The sequence below is a fragment of the Lytechinus variegatus genome, chromosome 19 (assembly GCF_018143015.1).
Source record: "Lytechinus variegatus isolate NC3 chromosome 19, Lvar_3.0, whole genome shotgun sequence".
Taxonomy (NCBI): Eukaryota; Metazoa; Echinodermata; class Echinoidea; order Temnopleuroida; family Toxopneustidae; genus Lytechinus; species Lytechinus variegatus.
The window spans coordinates 17402207-17422863 of record NC_054758.1 but is presented as its reverse complement, the minus strand read 5'-3'; the positions used below and the strand labels follow the sequence as shown (position 1 = coordinate 17422863).

The 20657-nt window shown below is 34.3% G+C and overlaps 1 protein-coding gene across 1 annotated transcript in view; it reads right to left on the bottom strand.

Moving 5' to 3' along the window:
- Positions 1 to 6104: 6104 nt before the first annotated feature.
- The window catches only part of LOC121406314 (beta-parvin-like), a 28566-nt gene continuing 14013 nt past the window's right edge, over positions 6105 to 20657 (bottom strand). The window contains exons 9-12 of the mRNA XM_041597327.1: positions 16318 to 16337; positions 15123 to 15184; positions 12031 to 12103; positions 6105 to 6272 (exon numbers count right to left, since the gene is read on the bottom strand). Of these exons, the coding sequence (XP_041453261.1) occupies positions 6196 to 6272; positions 12031 to 12103; positions 15123 to 15184; positions 16318 to 16337 (232 nt within the window). The 3' untranslated portion in view covers positions 6105 to 6195. The remainder of the gene's footprint in view (positions 6273 to 12030; positions 12104 to 15122; positions 15185 to 16317; positions 16338 to 20657) is intronic.

Here is a 20657-nt window from a genome sequence, read left to right as displayed (position 1 = left end):
GTTATCGGTCTGATGTAATCTTTGTTAACATGATTAAGTCTGATTACTCGCTTTGTATATCGTCGGCCTTATGCCAAAAGGGCCTTAACCCGATTTTAGGGTTCTGAATATTTTATAATAAATTTAACACATTTCATGTAAAACTTAATAACTTAACACGTTTAACGAAATTGGCTTCAAAAGCAAAAAAACGACCAAAAACTTGATTATTAGAGAGGCCAAAACATTTAAACGCCATTATCTCGGAATGGCCAAAAGCAGTTAAGGCCCTTTTGGCATAAGGCCGACGATATTTTGATTTATTGTGTTTTCTTAATGATCTGATTCGGATATTATAAACAAACAAATGGAAAAGGGGTCATTGTCCATCAGAATGGAAAGGATTTATCAAGCGATACATAGAGCAAGCACATATTGAATGCAAAATTTATATTTTTTCTAAGTTTCCATAAGGCGTTTTTCGCGCCATATTGATAATGAATTACGCCCTTAATTTCTTGCTCAATCTTTGCTTAATCAAACCAACATGCTTTTTAAATCACCTCCTGAATTGATTGACCACGCATTTTCGTACTAAATGAAAAAAAAGTTTAGCAATAATATCTTGGAAGCAGGCCTAAACCTTACGCTCTCAACTATAAAAAGATGGACTCGTTACTCGTAACATTGGACTCCCCTAAAATGAATAGATTTTTCTACCCATGGATTGATAAAAAATGTGATAATGACAAACATATATAGTACTTTAATATTAATTTTTATTAGTAATGAGATTTACAACATCAATTCCAAAGATAAAATATGAAAACACATGTGGCAATTTTCTTATAAAGAGTGATAAATGAATAAACCTTCCCATCTGCATCCGCGTCTACTCTCTACACATAATTATTTAATCATGGTCCTATGAAAAGATGGACGATTAACGCGAGCATTTCTTTGATCCAATGATAGTCACCGCCACCTGGTTATGCGCATCTTAACGATAACATACAGGCGTTGTTACAATAGCAATTATCATGAATACCTAGGGTATCTGATCACTCAAAGACGGAACAGTTTCCCGGTCTTGATTTCTGTTGGCTGATCCCCTGTTTCAGCATGTGCCTTTCAGTCAAGATGCTTACATGGAGCGGCAAACTTGAGATTTTTATGATTAATTCGCTAACTACCGCGCTCTAACATAAGGATTTTTTAAAATGTTATTTCAATGTTGTCTCAATAACATTGAGAGATGCACGATCTATACATGTTATGTGCCACGTATATCTGGAATATTATTGAGAAACTTGGGAAAATTGAATTTTAATGGTAAACAATCAATCAAAATACGGAGCTAAGATTACCAAATGTTAACAAAAACTGCACATCGATTTTCCATTATTTTATTGATTTATCAACTGCGCATATAATTTGTGAACTTCTTCAGTCCCTTCTCAAGGAGACGATCACAGGACCGAAGAAGACTAGTATGAAGAGAATGTTATTCAGATGACAATAAAGTCACCTGTTATAGCAGGGGCGGATCCAGGATTTTCCAAGGGGGGGGGGAGGGTGGCAGGCAAATTTTTCGGAGGAAAATTTTGACAAGTCCCCCTCCCCCCAAAAAGGTTTTCAACCTCAAATAGGGGGTATTTTGGACCCGAAACAATTTGACAAGAAAACAAAAAATTTTTTAACCCCAATTTAGGATTTTTCTTACCAGAAAAAAATTGACAAAAAAGGCCTTCTATTACAAAAGAGGGGACACACCTTGTTTTGAATGGCATTTTTGCACTACAAATTGGGCCTGCCTGTTAGTGAATTGATTATCTAAGCGATGAATGTCCACCTCATCGGTCTATGATTTAACACACCTCAAATCAACGAACGGTGTTGCTGCCCTCTATGTTCGTTGCTCTACATCGATGTGCATTTTTTGTTTACCTACACACTACATACGTTCGTTGCTCTACATTGATCCGTCATATCTATTTTTCTGCTAAAAATTGCCGCCAGTCTCTGTCTCACTCAATTCTCATACGCATATCCTTCCCTCAGACTGTTGAACCAACACAATACAAACACGTATCCCCCTTCAAAGACATACCGATACATCGAGCTCTCTGTGAAAGTTACTTTCATAAAATTGACTATTTAATCAACGGCCAATAATGGCATTCCTTCATTTATACATATATTTTGGTTGGGGGAGGGGGTATAAGTAAAGTATTCCATTCATTAAATTTTAACGAATAAACCGCATGTATAATATTCTTAATCTAGTCTGTATACAATAATGATAATAATAGCCAATTTTTATAAGCGCTTTTCCCAGAATTACAGCATATTATTACCCTGGTCATCGGATTCATTTCAATCCCGCACGAAAAGTGCACAATTTCCACGCCCTGGAGAGCCTTCTTTGCATTCATCGCAGCCTCATTATGGCGCTAGCAAAATCAAACATACAATATCTTTCGCATCCTACCGGGTACCCATTTAGCACCTGGGTCGAGAGTGGCAAAGTGTGGATTAGCGCCTTGCCAAAGGATCCTAGACCGCTTGTTCCTAAGCCTGGAAAGCATATGGAAAAATTGTTTGCTTTGTAAAGTTTAATTTGTATGCAAAAAATATGTTGGTTAACATAAGCCTCCCAACTATTTATTTAAAAGAAAATTGCATATAAAACGAATGGGATTTTTTTTAACCAAATAGTTGGTCGATTAATGTATTAAAAATAGATTCGTTAAAACATTTCTGAGAATATAATGGGGACATTAAGATGATAAATACATTCAATATTCAAAATAAATTTTGTAAAGAACACATTGCTATATCAGACAATCCTCTAGCAAACCGTCTAGTTTTAAGATCATCAGTTCAACATCACTCAATAAACCCTCCAATAAATGTTTGTACTCTCTATTTTAATTGTATGTATACCTTGTAAACACACGCTCTTACCCTTGAAAGCTTGTCAGACATAGTAACATGGTAGACAAACTGAGTTCCAAATATTGGAATCATCTAATTTCATTTCATTCATTCCTTTCAACACCGCAAGACCTATTCAACAAAAGCTGTGTTTTTTTCTTGATGCAATTGACTCACCACTGCATTCCGATTATTGGAATTATTACTGAATTCCAATATTTTTGGAATCACCAATATTCAAATGACTGCATTGGATTAATCAAATTCAGAATAATGAAATATCCCATTACATATATCCATACAAAATCATAACACTCAGTAAACTGCTCTTCAATTCAATCCTCTTTTTTCCAACAACAATCTCAATCTTCTTCTTTTAACACATAACAGACAGAATTCCGCCAAAAAGACAAAATTTATACAAAGTTTATCGCAGGTTTTATTCTTTTCTTACAAGAGAAATAAAGCCTATCTACAGTTTCATGCAGGTAATATACATGCAGGATACAAATTCTATTCAATAAATAAATTAAATCGACTTACAAATACAATATACATCATCTATGATGAATTCCATCCAAGCCCCCTGTTGCATAAAGCATAGCGATCGATTGCAAAATGATTATCAATGTGATCAAGTTATGAAAAATCAGTCTTTCGATCGATTGTCAGGCTTTATGTTACAGGGGTACTAAAGGTATTAACTAAAAGAGCAAGAGTTGGACATAAAATAAAGCTTAACATTTTTCATATAAAAGATTGGTATCAAATTTCTGCAATCAATAAGAAGGGTATATTTATGTTCTTTTGGAGACAGGACCAGCATTTAGACAAGCAATAATTTAATTTGAAAAAAATAATACTTGTGTCCATGAAAATTGCAAATTAAAACAAATAAGGATAAATTGTGAAATAACACACAAATTAGGATAAATTGTGAAATTACACAAATAAGGATGGCCAACTGTGGGTAAACAATAAGTCCTTTCACCAACATGCACTATCCACACACACACACACACATAGCATATGTAATGCATGTTTCTGAAATTGGCTATTCTCAAAAAGTTAAGGAAATAATATATAAACCTGTGAACTGCTTTTCGGAACAGCGATGGCATTGAGTGTCAAAATGCTGAATCTTCCTTCATAAAATAAGAATTAATACACCCTTCAAGGGAGCAAAAAATAGGTTTACTTTTCTTGTGTCTTTGAACATTATAAACATTATATAGGAAGTTCACAAGGCAAACTTTTTTCTTTGTACAATATAGAAAACAAGAAATGCACAAATAATTGATTGAAATGTATTTAGCACCATTATTAGAGATATAAAAAAACGTAAACTTATTAAAAGAGTAAAAATATATCGTGAAATACAGGATTGATTGAAGAAAAGAAATGGTTGGGAAAGAAATGTAAAGGAAAAACTAAGATCAAGCTATATTCATTGATGCAAAAATACCTTTACATTCTTATTCAAGTCATGCACAAATTGTCAGAACTCTTGCCATCCATACAAAATACGATTTCATATTTCCAAACCTAACTTTGTCCTTTTCTACTAACTTGAAATTCAAATTCCTGACATGATAATAAAGATTCTGTTGACATTATTAACATTAATAGAATGGATAAATACAAATTGATATGTTTTCTGGCCTTTGTTCAGCTCAATCCATGCTTCGGGCTCAATGCTTTTAAGCTAGGAGTATCAAACCAAACACATCAATATTTTGAATATGCTGTTATAGTTCTTAAAGCCACTTAACATTAAAATCATTGCTTTAATGGTGAAAACTATTAGAATTACCATTCCTAGATAACTTTTAATAGTTATCAATACGTTGAAATATTGAACTAAAACTGTAAAAGATTTGGCTATCCAAAGTTAATTTTCATACTGGCTATCCATAGTTAATCTGTATAATTTTATCATGAGTCGAGTTGCATTTATCTTTATAAAGAACCGAACGTGCCCTTTGCATTTTAAGGCCACCGCACACCTTACGACCCGACCGGTCGCCGACTGGCTTGCGACTGGGTGAGGGGAGATGTGACGTCACAGCGCTTGTCAGCTTCAGAGTCGCAGACCGGTCAGAGACAAGTCGCAAGGAAAATCGGAAGGATTTGACATGTTGAATCCTTATGACTGGATCGCAAGCTCAATCCAACCTCCAGCCAATCAGACAGCAGAGTTGCATAACGTGTATTATGATAAACAACGCGCATACGCAGTAGTAAGCGCAATTTCTCAGATGCTATGCCAAAAAGCAAAAAGCGCATGCGTGAGTCGCAGATCGGATCACAAGGTGTGCGGTGTCGAGGCTTATGACTGCCTTGCGACTCATCTCCCCTCACCCAGTCGCAAGCCAGTCGGCGACCAGTCGGGTCGTAAGGTGTGCGGTGGCCTTTAGACATATGAAGTAATATCCTTCTGATTATAAAGTGAAGTAAAGAGAGGCTGAAACCTGCTGCTCAATACAGATCTATGGTCTATTTTCATAAAAATATCAAGACAATAAATATCAGAAACATGAAAAAATATTGAAATCGTAATAAACTCAAACTATGAATAACAAAAGGGCAAATGTATAAGGTGGGTTGGTGTTTAAATAGGAAGGGGGAAATGGGATGAAAAAAAAACAAAGAAAACTTTTCGTCAACTCAATGGTTTCCAAATAAATTTTGATATGGCGCCCTCTAAAGTTTATAAACCATTCACATCACTTATATCAAATATTAATAATTTGCATATTGTCTTTGCTTGTCTGCAGTCGTGGCACCTGTATACAATAATTTTGCGACAGATTTGCATCGATTGCTGTCCGGATCCACACAAGAATGGCAATAATATATTTTTAAAAATCACCTTGGAAAATGAAATCAAAACATTGTTTTCCATGTTTATCTTGGGTGCCCTTCCATCAACATTTCATTACACACACGCTCTATTGAGAGTCCAGGCCACGTCTTACAAAGAGTTACGACTGATCCAATCAATCGTAACTCTATGGAAATCCATCAGTGTCATAATTTCTTAACAGGAAATTTGTGAAATGTCCTTTGTAACCAAAGGCAAACACACCAAATTGTCGAGAATTCAATGAATTTATGGATATACATTCATATCTAGAAAAAAATTTGAGCAAACATGCATTGAATATGTTGACTTTGCTGGCTTTCTATAGTTGTGATTGATCCGATTAATTGCAACTCTTTGTAACATGCTCCAAGACTGATGCATATCTATAAAACTTAATTGATAGAAGATGTGATTCATGGAACATTCTTGTACTTGGTAAATATGTTGTAGAGTACCCTCAGAGTTGATTTCAAGTCTAAATTCACCACATCTGTCATTGAAATAAAGAAAGAAGAAGACATACCATTACTTGTCTTGCAAGCAGTTTTCAGATCCATTTCAAAATGGCTCCTTAACAATAAAATGAAAGTAGTTGTATCAAACATTCAATTCACAAGAAAGTCTGTAAAACCAAGTTACTTATCACTATATCACAGTAGATATAGTTCTGGTGTAGTTACATGAACTGAACTTTGTGAAATAATGAAATCTAAGCTGAAAAACCTTTGCATTGTAGATCACCGACACAGAATAGAAATATGTGGGACAGTGTATATTATTCCTTGGATAAATATACCTGACATTTTGATTGAGACCCATGCTACTTTGCTAATTCTTCAGCAATTACAGAATTTCTTCAAGAATCCTTTGGCACATATCTCTTTTTTTAATTTATGCAAACAAGACACTTGGGTGGTCATTTTATTGGATTCTGCACAAACTCATTTTGAAATCGTTCCCACAAATGCCATTTATCTTCAACATTGACATGGGGTTCTTTGCATAAAGAGAATAAAATCAAACACAATTTACAAAACTATCAAACAAAACTTGAGTTTTAATCAATCAAAAGAGCGCAATTAAAACTTGCGAGTGATTTTAGTTGCATTTCACACAGGTTTTTTCACATTAACCTGATGCTATTTGATTAAAGAGTTGCACTCGATTCCGATTTACAAAGATATCAAATGCAATCTTGATTGTCAACAAATCAAAACTGCCCATTTATACTGGCAAATAATTTATTTTTTATTTTTTGAAGGGGGGATTGCCTTTCACTTTTAGATGCATTTTAAGAGGGATCTAAAACAATGATCAGGCTTCCTTTGCAGTAAGAATTGTTATCAAACCTAATTCACAAAAATATCAATCATAACTTTTCAACCAATTGAAAGTTCACATGGAGGACTTACAAGCGATTTTTCATTTCACATTTCAGTATAGCACAAGGAGATAAAATTGATCACTTTCTTGGAGCAAATCTTAGAAAGTCTCACAAGTCAATCACCAATTTCATCAATATGGTTCGATCTGTAGTGCACTACTGTAATAAGAGTGACTCCTTTTGCAAATTATTCACGAGTACTTAATATTTGCAGCCATCCTATGTCAGTTAAAGCTTAAACAATCAAATTCAGTGAGCAATATGCTCTTTTGTAGCAGTTTTGTCTCTCCTTTTACAGCCATTTTCTAGCCTATTAAAAAACAACTTGAATATGGCAAATTTTGTTATTTAGAATTGCTCTCGGGAATAAGTACATAAAATGGAGACAAAACAGCAATATTTTTTTTCTATTTTGAGCGGAATTCATTGTAAAAACGATAATAAGTGTATGGCTATTACTATAACTATATTTTAAAAAGTTGTATAATTTCTATTCCGACATGCTATTAATATATATTTACTCAGAAATTAATGATATTCATTCCACACAGAATTACCATTTACTATTTCATAGAGAAATCTAACAACTAATATCTTTTTACACACATCAGTCATCAACATGTTAATTGTATAACAATCACTACCACACAATTTCAAGAACATGCCCTGTATAAACTTTGAGATTAACCTCTTTCATCGTCAAATGGTAGAATTTGATGACAATTATGTTTGCCGCCATTCAAAACGATCACATAACACATGCATCTCGTATTTCTACTATTGGCACATATCGTCGCACGCTCCACGAACCGTCCTCTCTGCACCGCACTTCGACGCGAAAGTTAATTTTGCAGAGAACGCATTTAAAAAAAATTTTTTTTAAAACCATCAATAAGTGCACCTACAAGGAGAGCGAATTATTTACCGGTGTCTTTGTTCGATAGTTCAGGTTCCAAAGTTTCATCCTGTATCTTTACATTTTCTTGAAGTGAATTATTTACGCCACAGTGGGCATCGTAACAGAGAGGACGGTTCGAGGTGAAATCGCGAGGCGCGATAGTGCACTGTATCTGCGCAGAGAGGACGGTTTGTGGTGCGTGCGACGATATAATCATTCATGAATGGTGCATGGATATCTTTCTTTCTTGGTACTTCACAAAACTGAACTGCGTTAGAGACCATTAGGTAAGTACTAAAATTTTACCTTGAAAAAAATGAAATCAGAACATTATTTTTGCAATCTCCACAACAACTATTAAAGATGGAAAGGAAAAAAAAGATACTTGTAGCTGTTAAAAGGGATACTCCGGCTGAAAATATTTATATCTAAGTAAATAGAATAAAATTCACAGAGCAAAATGCTGAAAATTTAATCAAAATTGGATAACAAATAACAATATTTTGTAAAAACAGTTATAATGCAAATCGTCATGAATATTCATTAGGTGGGATAATGATGACACATCTCCACTTTCCTTTTTCTTATGTTATTGCATGAATTCATAAATGTTTCATTTTTTCATTCATGTGTAAATGATGTGTCTCCATTATGATGAAATAAGTTGCACCAATAAATAACTAATGCACTCTATCAGTTGTAAATCCAATAGTTTAGTTCTTGGTACAAAATTTCTGTAAACCTAATTTCCTATAATAAAATGCAAAGAAACAAAGACATGCCTAGTACTGGTTCACCGGAATAATGCAAATCTTTACAATTCAATAACTTTGTTATTTGTTATCTGATTTTGATGAAATTTTCAGCATTTTGCTCTGTGAACTTTACTCTATTTACTGAGATATAAATATTTCCAGCCTGGACCATTCCTTTAATGATAGACAATGGAATATATTTGAAAAGTAAGAAATTTGAATCTAGAATAGCCATCAATGATATACTAAGGACATGAAAGTTGGCACGGTGCAGAATATAGGAGTATGTAGTTTTGAGGGGACGGGAAGAATGGTAAATGAAAATGTTACACTGCAAAACTCTGGTGTTGATTAAACACCAGCCCAGAATATATATTTGTCCACACCAGAGGAGTGCTAATCAACACCAGTTTCAATTTGGTCTAACACCAATAGGTATTTATACAACACCAATTAGTATTAAAACAGCACTGGTTTGATTCAAAACTGGTGTTGTTTCAATACTTCTCTGGTGTGGACATATAGATTCCGGGTAGGTGTTAAATCAACACCAGAGTTTTTGCATTGTAATAACAATGGGAGAAGATAGATAAAGAAAGTTTAAAGGGCAAGATAATCAGAAAGAATGTAAGAGAAAATATTTTTGCAGCGCTCGTGCGATCGACAGCGGAGATCGCGGGGGGGGGCAGATTTCGCCCCCATCGGCTGAGAGATGGGTCCAAATAACCCGGCTCTTTTAAGGTTAAAAGAAAGATGAACAGAAAAAGTAGATGGCATGATGAGGAAGAATGAGACAAGGAATAGGAATGTGATAAATGAAAGAATAAATGAGAGAGTAAATAAAATATATTCTTTAATGGATTAATTAAGAAAGTTAGATAGCTAGAAACTTGATATGGATTTTAAAGAATGGATTTTAAAGAGTGAGAATAGAAGGGAAACATGTAAACAAGAAAATATTACAGAAAAAAGAGAAAGAAATGAAAGGAAAATAACGAAAGGAAAAAAAGAAGAAGACCGAATTACAATCATTGAAAGACAATGGAAGGTAGTAAATAAAGAAAGAATGAATAAAGAAAAGAAAGGCAAAGTGAAATAAACAAAACTTAGATGTGTTAATAAGACAACACGTATTCACAGAACACAGAAAACGCATATCTCATTCGAGCAAAAAAAATGAGCACCAATTTCGTTTTAGTAGTTAGATTTGAACGACTGATTCAAATATACCACATCTATAAAAGCAGGCATTTAAAATTGATATGAAAATACCCAGAGGAGAAGAAAGAGGGCGGAGGAAGTTAGATGAAAATATCATTTTGCTTGTATCTCAGAAATAGATTGTAGATGAGACGAAGCATGGATTTAAGATGAAGTTGGGCAACATCTGGAAGAAAATAATATATTTGATCAATGGAAATTAATGATTGTATAAAGAATAACAAAAGATATAATAATTGTCAAGAATAAAACCACAAACTGCTACAACTACTACTACTGCTGCTGCTGCTGCTGCTGCTGCTACTGCTACTACTACTACTACTACTACTACTACTACTACTACTACTACTACTACTACTACTACTACTACTACTACTACTGCTACTGCTGCTACTACTACTACTACTACTACTACTACTACTACTGCTGCTGCTGCTGCTGCTGCTGCTGCTGCTGCTCCTGCTACTACTACTACTACTACTACTACTACTACTACTACTACTACTACTACTACTACTACTACTACTACTACTACTACTACTACTACTACTACTACTACTACTGCTGCTGCTACTGCTACCACTACTACTACTGCTGCTACTGCTACCACTACTACTGCTACAACTACTACTACTACTACTACTACTACTACTACTACTACTACTACTACTGCTGCTGCTGCTGCTCCTGCTGCTGCTACTGCTACTACTACTACTACTACTACTACTACTACCACTACTACCACCACTACTACTACTACCACTACCACTACCACTACTACTACATGTACTTCTACTTCTGCTTCTGCTACTACTAATTCTTCTACCACTACTGCTGCTACTTATTTCACTGCCACTACCACTACTACCACCGCTGCTGCTATTACTGCATTTGCTATAATTGCTACATCTGAAACATGGCTTATATAAAATTTGACAGTCCTTTTATATAATATGCCTAATTACTCTACTATTACTACTACTACTACTACTACTACTACTACTACTACTACTACTACTTCTACTACTAATACTACTACTATTGTTGCTACTGCTGTTATAGTTTAAATTAATTATTTTTTTAATTAGAAATGAAACCCTCACATAAAGAAAAAATAAAACAGAATGGATAATAAAAACCATAATAAAAATGATAATAATACACAATCATTGTGATTATGAAAATGACACAAGAGAAAAAACATTTTCATAAGCTGAGCTTCCTAACACAAAGGTTTGCAATCAATCGCTAAATACCAATGACCAATCAAGATCATCGTTGCATGCGCGCTCTGTTTAAAATACTGACCGGGAACCAATCGGTGCGGTTCCTTCATATTTGCAATTCATCGCAAACCTTTTGTGATACACAGCCCAGGGGCCTGTTGCATAAAACTTTTTACCTGAGAAAACTCAGGTTGTTTTTACCGGAGTTCTTGCCCTGTGTTAAAGTCAATTGCAGAAATCAGACTAACCTTAGTTTTCAGTTTTTACCAGAGTTTTCTCAGGTAAAAAGTTTTATGCAACAGGCCCCAGGTGTTTTCTGGACAAATGGTCTTCATAGACAGGGATGTACAAAATTAGGATAATACTCCCCTCTTTTGAAAAGTTTGTAAGTGCTATGTATCATCATTGTAGCACGTTCCTTTTTGCAAAACCAAATGAAAAAAATTCATCCCATCAAGGAGTAACAGGGCCCCGTCTTACAAAGAGTTGCGATTGATCCAATCAATCTCTACTGCATGGAAATCCATCCATATCATTATTTTTTCTCCAGGAAATGTGCACAATCTCCTTAGTGAACAAAGAGAATCACATTGAATCTTCAAGAGAATGATGAATGTACATGTATGAATATACATCATATCTAGAACATATTTCGAATAAACAAGCATTTTAGATGTTGATGTTGCTGGGTTCCACAGTTGTGGTCGATCAGATCAGTCGCAACTCTTTGTAAGACGGGACCCAGGATTACATGACAAACTCACCCTCAGCTCTGGCCTTAGCCTTAGGGAGACCAGCATCGTCCATCAGATCCAGGGCCAAATTTACATTGTGGACCTAAAAAATTGAAGAAAAAACATTTATGTGGTGTTCATCCAGCATCATTTTGTGGAGCATCGTGGCCCGGTGGATTCGTCTCCGGACTTTGAAACAGAGGGTCATGGGTTCAAATCCCAGCCATGGCGCAGTTTCCTTCAGCAAGACATTTATCCACATTGTGCTGCACTCAACCCAGGTGGGATAAATGGGTACCTGGCAGGAATTTATTCCTTGAAATGCACTGAGCGCTTGAAAGCTGTTTGAGCTACATCCGAGACAATAATATCCAAGTCCTTTGGAAGCGCATAGAGATGTTATTCAAAATGTGTTATAGGCTATACAAGAACTGACTATTATTATTATCATTGAAAATAATTCACTCAAAGAGTTCAATTTCAACGAACGAGGCATTCACATGAATAAATAACGAGTATCTATATTTGTTACATACATATGAGGGGTGCAGATTAATGCATTGAGAAATTGACCTGTGCAAACGCGAATTGAAAATGACAGAGAAGATTTTTGTGTACCTTTTTCAAATAAATATTTGATGAATTAGTATGTAAAATATTTCTGGCAAAATTTCAGGATTCTCTGTAGAAGTTTGATGTACCTTTAGAACTCTATCGTATGTAACCAAAGAGTCGGGTTAACTGTGGTTTAAAATCATGTCCCTTTGTGATTTGAGACACTATGTTTGGAATCATTAGCGTCAGATGGGGTGTGAGAGGGCAATTTAGGGTCGTGTGGTCCAGTGGTTAGAGCATTGGACTCATAATCGCAAGGTTATGAGTTCGAATCCCAACTCTGCCATTGTCTCCACTTTCATAAAAAGGCCCGAGAGTGATATCTGTCGTCTATAACGTCAGCCATTATGACTGATTAACCTAGACATAAAATGTTTCATAGGTAATTGGTTATATACCAGCTTGGCGTTTACCAGCAAAATGCTGTCCTGCCGAGTTCCTACGGGAGTTACCACAAACAGAATATGGTGGCCAAGGAACCCCAAAATTTCTACAAACAGATTAAAAAAAGAGGGGGGGGGGGGGAGAAGAATAGGAAAGAAAAAAAGGGTGAAATATGATACAGTGGTGCTACAAAGTTAGTGAACCCCGCCAGAAAATGAATGCATTTGAAAGTTCTGCCATGTTATAGATGTTTAAAGGACAAGTCCACCCCAACAAAAACTTGATTTGAATAAAAAGAGAAAAATTCAACAAGCACAACACTGAAAATTTCATCAAAATCGGATGTAAAATAAGAAAGTTATGGCATTTTAAAGTTTTGCTTATTTTCAACAAAATAGTTACATGAACGAGCCAGTTACATCCAAATGTATTTTATTATATGAAATATGAAATATTTTGATTTTCTCGTCATTGTCATGTAAAATGAAGTGTCATTCCTCCCTAAACACGTGGAATTCCATTATTTTAACATTTTGTGCTTCAGGCAAGGAGGTCCTAATCGTCAAATTCGTAACAAGTGGAATGCCTCTGGCCGTCTCACCTGCATCACGCGGTTCAATATAGCAGCAGTGCTGACTATGAATACTACTCTAACTCGCACAAGATGTTCAGTGATACATGGTTACTCTTATGTCCAAGTTTAATGAACTAGACCACTTTTTATGAACTAGACCAATAAACTTACAGAGATATGATGGTTATTCAACAAAAAACCCCAACATGGCCAAAGTTCATTGACCTTACATGACCTTTGACCTTGATCATGTGACCTGAAACTCGCACAGGATGTTCAGTGATACTTGATTACTCTTATGTACAAGTTTCATGAATCAGATCCATAAACATTCAAAGTTATGATGGTAATTCAACAGATACACCCAATTCAGCCAAAGTTCATTGACCTTTGACCTTGGTCATGTGACCTGAAATGAGCACAGGATGTTCAGTGATACTTGATTACTCTAATGTCCAAGTTCAATGAACTAGACCAATAAACTTTCAAAGTTATGATGGTAATTCAACAGATACCCCCGATTCGGCCAAAGTTCATTGACCCTAAATGACCTTTGACCTTAATCATGAGACCTGAAACTTGCACAAAATGTTCAGTGATGCTTGATTACTATTATGTCCAAGTTTCATTAATCAGATCCATAAACTTTCAAAGTTATGATGGGAATTCAACAGATATCCCCAATTCGGCCAAAGTTCATTGACCCTAAATGACCTTTGACCTTGGTCATGTGACGTGAAACTCATGCAGGATGTTCAGTGATACTTGATTAACCTTATGTCCAAGTTTCATGAACTAGGTCCATATATTTTCTAAGTTATGATGACATTTCAAAAACTTAACCTCAGGTTAAGATTTCGATGTTGATTCCTCCAACATGGTCTAAGTTCATTGACCCTAAATGACCTTTGACCTTGGTCATGTGACATGAAACTCTAATAGGATGTTCAGTAATACTTGATTAACCTTATGGCCAAGTTTTATGAACTAGGTCCATATACTTTCTAAGTTATGACATCATTTCAAAAACTTAACCTCAGGTTAAGATTTGATGTTGACGCCGCCGCCGCCGTCGGAAAAGCGGCGCCTATAGTCTCACTTTGCTTCGCAGGTGAGACAAAAATTGAAATATTGTATAATTCAAACAATAAAAAACAAAAGAAATAGTGAGTGAGTGACATCATCGACTCTCTCATTTGGATGTAACTGGCTCGTTCATATAACTATTTTGTTGAAAATAAGCGAAACTTTAAAATGCCATAACTTTCTTATTTTACATCCGATTTTGATGAAATTTTCAGTGTTATGCTTGTTGAATTTTTCTCTTTTTCTTCAAATCAAGTTTTTGTGGGGTGGACTTGTCCTTTAAAAACATAACGGGGCGATTTCAAAGGCACAGACAAAAACCAGGGACAATTCCAACCACAATATTATAATTTCAGATATCTTAAACTTTAAATAATGAACATACTGTACAACTTGTACATGTCCTCAACGGTTATATAATTCTTATTCTATAGGCCTTCGTAAGGTACCTTTTGTCACTTACCTTCTTGACGACGTTAAGCTTGTCAGGGGCATGGTCAAAGAGGGTGTCGAAGGCATCACGTTCTGGAAATTTGATTAAAGAGATCTAATGGTAAGCCATTTGGGCAAATAATAAATAAAAACTACCAGAGTCTGAAAACAGGCTTTCGGCTAAAATGCCATCTCTGTACTTGATTTATCAAGTACACTCTAGCATGAATTCACAGAGAAGGGATTGAATTTATGGTTTAAAACCAAGCTTCATACAGATTTCTTGCATTGATCACACTTATTTCAGAGCATGAATTCCATAGGGTAAAAAAGGGTAAAATTATACATACATGTATAAGATTTTAACAGTGTATTATCAAAACGGATGCTTAAATATTGTAGCATTAATGGGACCACCAAGCAGCTGACTCAATATCACAGCAACCTTGCAATAGTAACAAGCATAATTTAATGCGGTGTGATAAAAGCTTGTATTTATCCCTTATTATTAGCCCCTTTCTATTAACATATGCACTGAATTATTAAATAAATCAAGAATGGATCCAGGATTTTCCAAATGGGGGAAAAAAAAGGTTCTCACCCAACATTTAAGGTCATTTTTTCCACATAAAAAACTTGACAAGCAAAAATCAGAAGGAAGTGGGTTCGAATCCCAGCCATGGCATGTTTTCCTTTGCCAAAAATTTACCCACATTGTGCTGCACTCGACCCAGGTGAGGTGAATGGGTACCCGGTAGGATAATGTATATTCCTTAAATGGTTTAGCACCTACATGTATATGGCGGCTCAGCTACAGCCGGGGTAATAATATGATATCAAGTATCAAGCAAATTACATGTAGAGTATATTACTATTATTGTTACTGCATCAAAAAGATCCCAAAGCAAAGTCTTCTATTCCACATATGTTGCTGCAGTTATTTGAGATGATTTGTACAGGCCATAACTTGAAAACAAGGTAGTTTTACCTTAAAATATTAAAAACAAAACCTAACACCTAAGCGTGTCTTTTGCTATTAAATAAATTTTTAATTCATTAATTTACTTATTTATTGTTTTTTATTCATCTATTTATTTAGTCATTTATTTCCTTTTTTTTCTTTATTAATTAATTAATCTATTTATTCATTTATTTATCACTCATAGAGAACACCATTTTTCTAATAAACCAAGACAGATTGACATGCAAATCAATGATGTACTCACCAAAGCGTCCTCCAATGGCCCTACATTGTATTTTTTTCAAGGAAAGAGATTTGGGCAGTAAATAGGGACAGAAAAAAGAGAAACAAGAAAAGGATGGGATAAAAGAAAACAAAAGTGATTAATATTAGATAATGATATAGCCACATTCCCAAAACATAAAATAAACAAATAAATGATAGATAGATATATAAATAGTTACATGTTAATTAATAAATAAATGAATAAAAATAAATAAATGAATGAAAAATAAATAAACTAATATATGAAAAAGTCAATAAATAAAAAAATAAAAAAAAAATAAAAACAATAAATACACAAACAAAATAAAGAATAAAACATAAAGTTTTTCAACATATTCCCCATGATACTATAATCTCACCCCCTCCCTCTCTCTTCTTAAAATCAAAGAATGGTAGGGGTATAAGAAATATAAAAAATACATGAGAATACTGTATCTACAGGTGGCTGAACCCTTTCTTCCATTATATTACATAACAATTATTCTAATGAGAGATATTGAAGAAAATCTTTCTGCAGGGAAACCTAACTCTTACATTTGAACCATATTGAATTGCATTATGTATATACAAACATTACAAAGAACTTCTCATAGCAAACTTTGTAATTTCAGGTACAGCCCTTTTTACCTCTAGTAACTTCATATTCCATAAAAATACGTCCAACTATGAGCCAGTGTTCATTTCATAGCAAACCATGAGGAACTATATACCATACACTTAATACTCAGCGTAAATACAATCAATGCGACACTACGCGCCTTGAGCACTCTACAGAGTGGATTTGGCGCTTTACAAGTCTCATTATTATTATTATTGGTGTCAGAAAGACCTAAGTGCCACATATCACTTTTTGCTTTCCTATAAGAATGAATGCCTTTAGGTCCACACATTGATATTAACGTAAAGGCTTTTTTGTGTGGCTGTGATAGATGTAACTGATGTGGCAATTACGGCTTTTATGCACAGATACCAAATCTGTTTACTATAAAATATTACTAGAAAAGTTGTGTTCAGTTATTAACGTGTATGTACCACCAAACATTCTTTTTTTTCCTAATCATAATTGGAAGCAAAGTTTGATTTGAAGGAATTACCACTGCTGTAAACTATGCTGATTCTATTGAGGGCCCTTGTTGTCAAATTATAATTCATCATATTATGTTAGAGTTAAAAAAAAAGTAAATCCATGCCATAATTGGGTCTCTCATTTGCAAATCATCTTGTGCATATCGAATCAAACAACATGTATCCATGTGCATCAATACATATTTCTTCACATTTTATGTATGCATTATAACATCCTTGCCAAATCAGAGGCATGTACTCTGCAGGAAGCATACACAGATCACCTTGAGCCCAGCGCACACAATACGATTTGTCGCAATCCAAATTTCAAAGTAATAACATCTTATATGAACATTCCAACCAATAAAATCTTAGCGATCAGTTAACAATAGTGGTAGGACTACTGAAATCGAAATTCGGTCTTGTTCGAGCCTCCCTGTAGGAATAAAAGCAAATTCAATTCCAAATCGTAATGATGTCATCATTGCCTGAGACTCGAACCCAATTTGGACTTTATTTCAAACACAAGGCTTGCCGCAAAGCAAAATCATTATTTTATTATTCGTAATGTTATGCTGAACTTCAAATGAAATAATTTTACTTCTTGGAATGTTCAAATTTAATTCAAAATGTGATTTATTTATAAATTGTGTCACATCGGATTGCATAGTGCAAGGGGCTTTAAGAGTAAATTGATGCTTTTCAAGAATTTTTTATTCTCCTGAGAGAAGCAAGAAAATATTTGCTCGAGGCATCATGTATGGATAGTTTTTTTATAACATCCAACTTTTATAAAGCGCTTTTCCAAGAATGGCCCAAAGCGTGTTACAGCATATTATTACCCCGCTCATTGGATTCATTTCAATCAAGCACAAAAAGTGCACAATTTCCACTCCCTAGGGAGCATTCCTTGGATTCGTCGCATCCACATTATGGCGCTGGCAAAATCAAACATACAATATCTTTCCATCCTGCCGGGAACCCATTTAGCACCTGGGTCGAGAGTGGCAAAGTGTGGATTAACGCCTTGCCAAAGGACACTAGGCTGCGGTGGGATTCAAACACACAACCCTCTGTTTACAAGGCAAAAGTCAGAACCACTACACCACAGCTCTTTCTTTGATTGTTTTAAGGACCAAACACATGCCCAAGAAAGATGCATGATTTTAATATTGAAACCTCGCCATCTTCTTATGATTCTAATGGCTTTTGATGTGGAGGAACTACATTATCAAACAACCTAATTGCATGCAAGCTTATGAAAAAGTTGATTATGAATGCAACTTGACCCAAAACAAAAGAAAATAATACCTGTAAAAACTACTTTAGGTTATTAATACCTATGGATCACACCATAAAATATGAATAAATCTTAAAACTCTAACCAAACAATTCAATGAATTTCATAATGTTAATTAAGTGGAATTTATGGATTCATGCTAGTAATAATGGATTTCGATGATCAGAGAATGATATGATATCAATTCTAATCTTACTACAAAAGAAAAGTCTGTAAAATCAATTTCTATAAACAATTAGCAACAAAAATATAAAACTCTAAAAATGAGAATAACAATATAACATGCCATATAAATAATAAATCATATAGAAATCATGAAATAAAAAAATTGATATAAAAGTAACAAAATTTTCTCTATTGAATGTCATACTTTTCTAAAATGACTGGAAAAGGCAAAAAATATGATGACACAAACTTCACAAGGCCCATAGCTTGAAGCTGAAAGGGGATATCTTTCAAAAGATTATTAAACACAGGATGTATTGTGAAAAAATACATGCATTTTTCACTGTACAAGTGCAACTTGAATAAAGTAAATTTGACACTTTTTTGTAACAACCTTAATGTACATGTATCTTTACATACATGTCTCAAATAACTGAATGTGAACAGCAAAAAAATACGGCAATTAACCAGTTTACTCTTCATGCATACAAAATTAAAGTTTGAATCTTAGCTTTTCTTTGTGTATAATATTATCATTCATATCTAGGCAAGGACAAAATTCATTCCTTTGGATTACATGAAAGGCTTTTTGCATGATGTTAAAAATGCCTATTTAGATAATTCGATTTTGGCGTATCATGTAGAAAATACAAACATTATTCTATTTTGCAACTCATCTGCCATGCATTAGACAACATAATGCTACCAAATCATAGCATTTTTATTTGAAAGTGAAAAATAAATACCCCATCCCCAGAAAGAAATCCCATTATGAGAAAAACAATATGCATGAAAAATAATATATATCAACATTAAATCTATCAAAACATACATGTTCAATTAATCAACTTTACCATAGAATACTAATTGGAAACAAAACTGAAAAATACTGGATGATTCTCAAGTCTTGTCAAGCATCTTTTCTATTTTGACTACTGTTAATTTTTGTTATTTACTACTGCTGCAAGATCTACTTTTTTCATAATTCAAAAAGTATATATTGCAATGTGATCTTCTCTTTTCTATAACTTGAACATAAAATTCAGAACATTTCTTTGAACATAAAATCATGCCAAAATTGTTTTAATTCTTTCTAAAACACAACTGGTAAAACAAAATAACAATTATAAAATGAGTTTTGATCTGCAGACTACATTTATGTGTACATCTTTTCAATGTATCAAACATGAAATATGACAGTGATGAAATTCATTAGGGCATGTATGAATAACATTGGATAATTGATGAAAATAAATAAACAGCATTCTTTAATTTCAAAATGAAATGAAAAAGAAAGAGAGAGAATGCTCTAGTTTATCTATCATCTGACACCATTTATGCCTAAATCTCTCTCATAAATGGCACCATTTGCATATTTGCCCTAAAATCACTTATTTTTGCCTGTAATTTAAATGGTAATTGAAAATAAAGGTCTCGTGAAATTCTGATGAAAAACTTTCAGAAATGATTAATATCCTTCATATATTCACTTTCATTAATGAACAATTTTCCAGTCATCCCTGGGGTCCCCGCCAACTGGTATCCAACATTTTAGAAACTCAAATTTCCATGACATGCAAATACCTCGGTAATAAATGACATGTTTGTTTTGTTAGTTCAACATGAGCGATGGTTATGATTTGCATAGAATGATGATCAGAAACTCCAACTCCAAACCAAGCTAAATGGGAGTTTCTTCCACATGAAATTCCCAGAAAACTGGACAACCGACTTGCTCTGGCAAATATGTGCCCATCAAACGCACAAATTTTCAGATTTTCCCCTTTTAC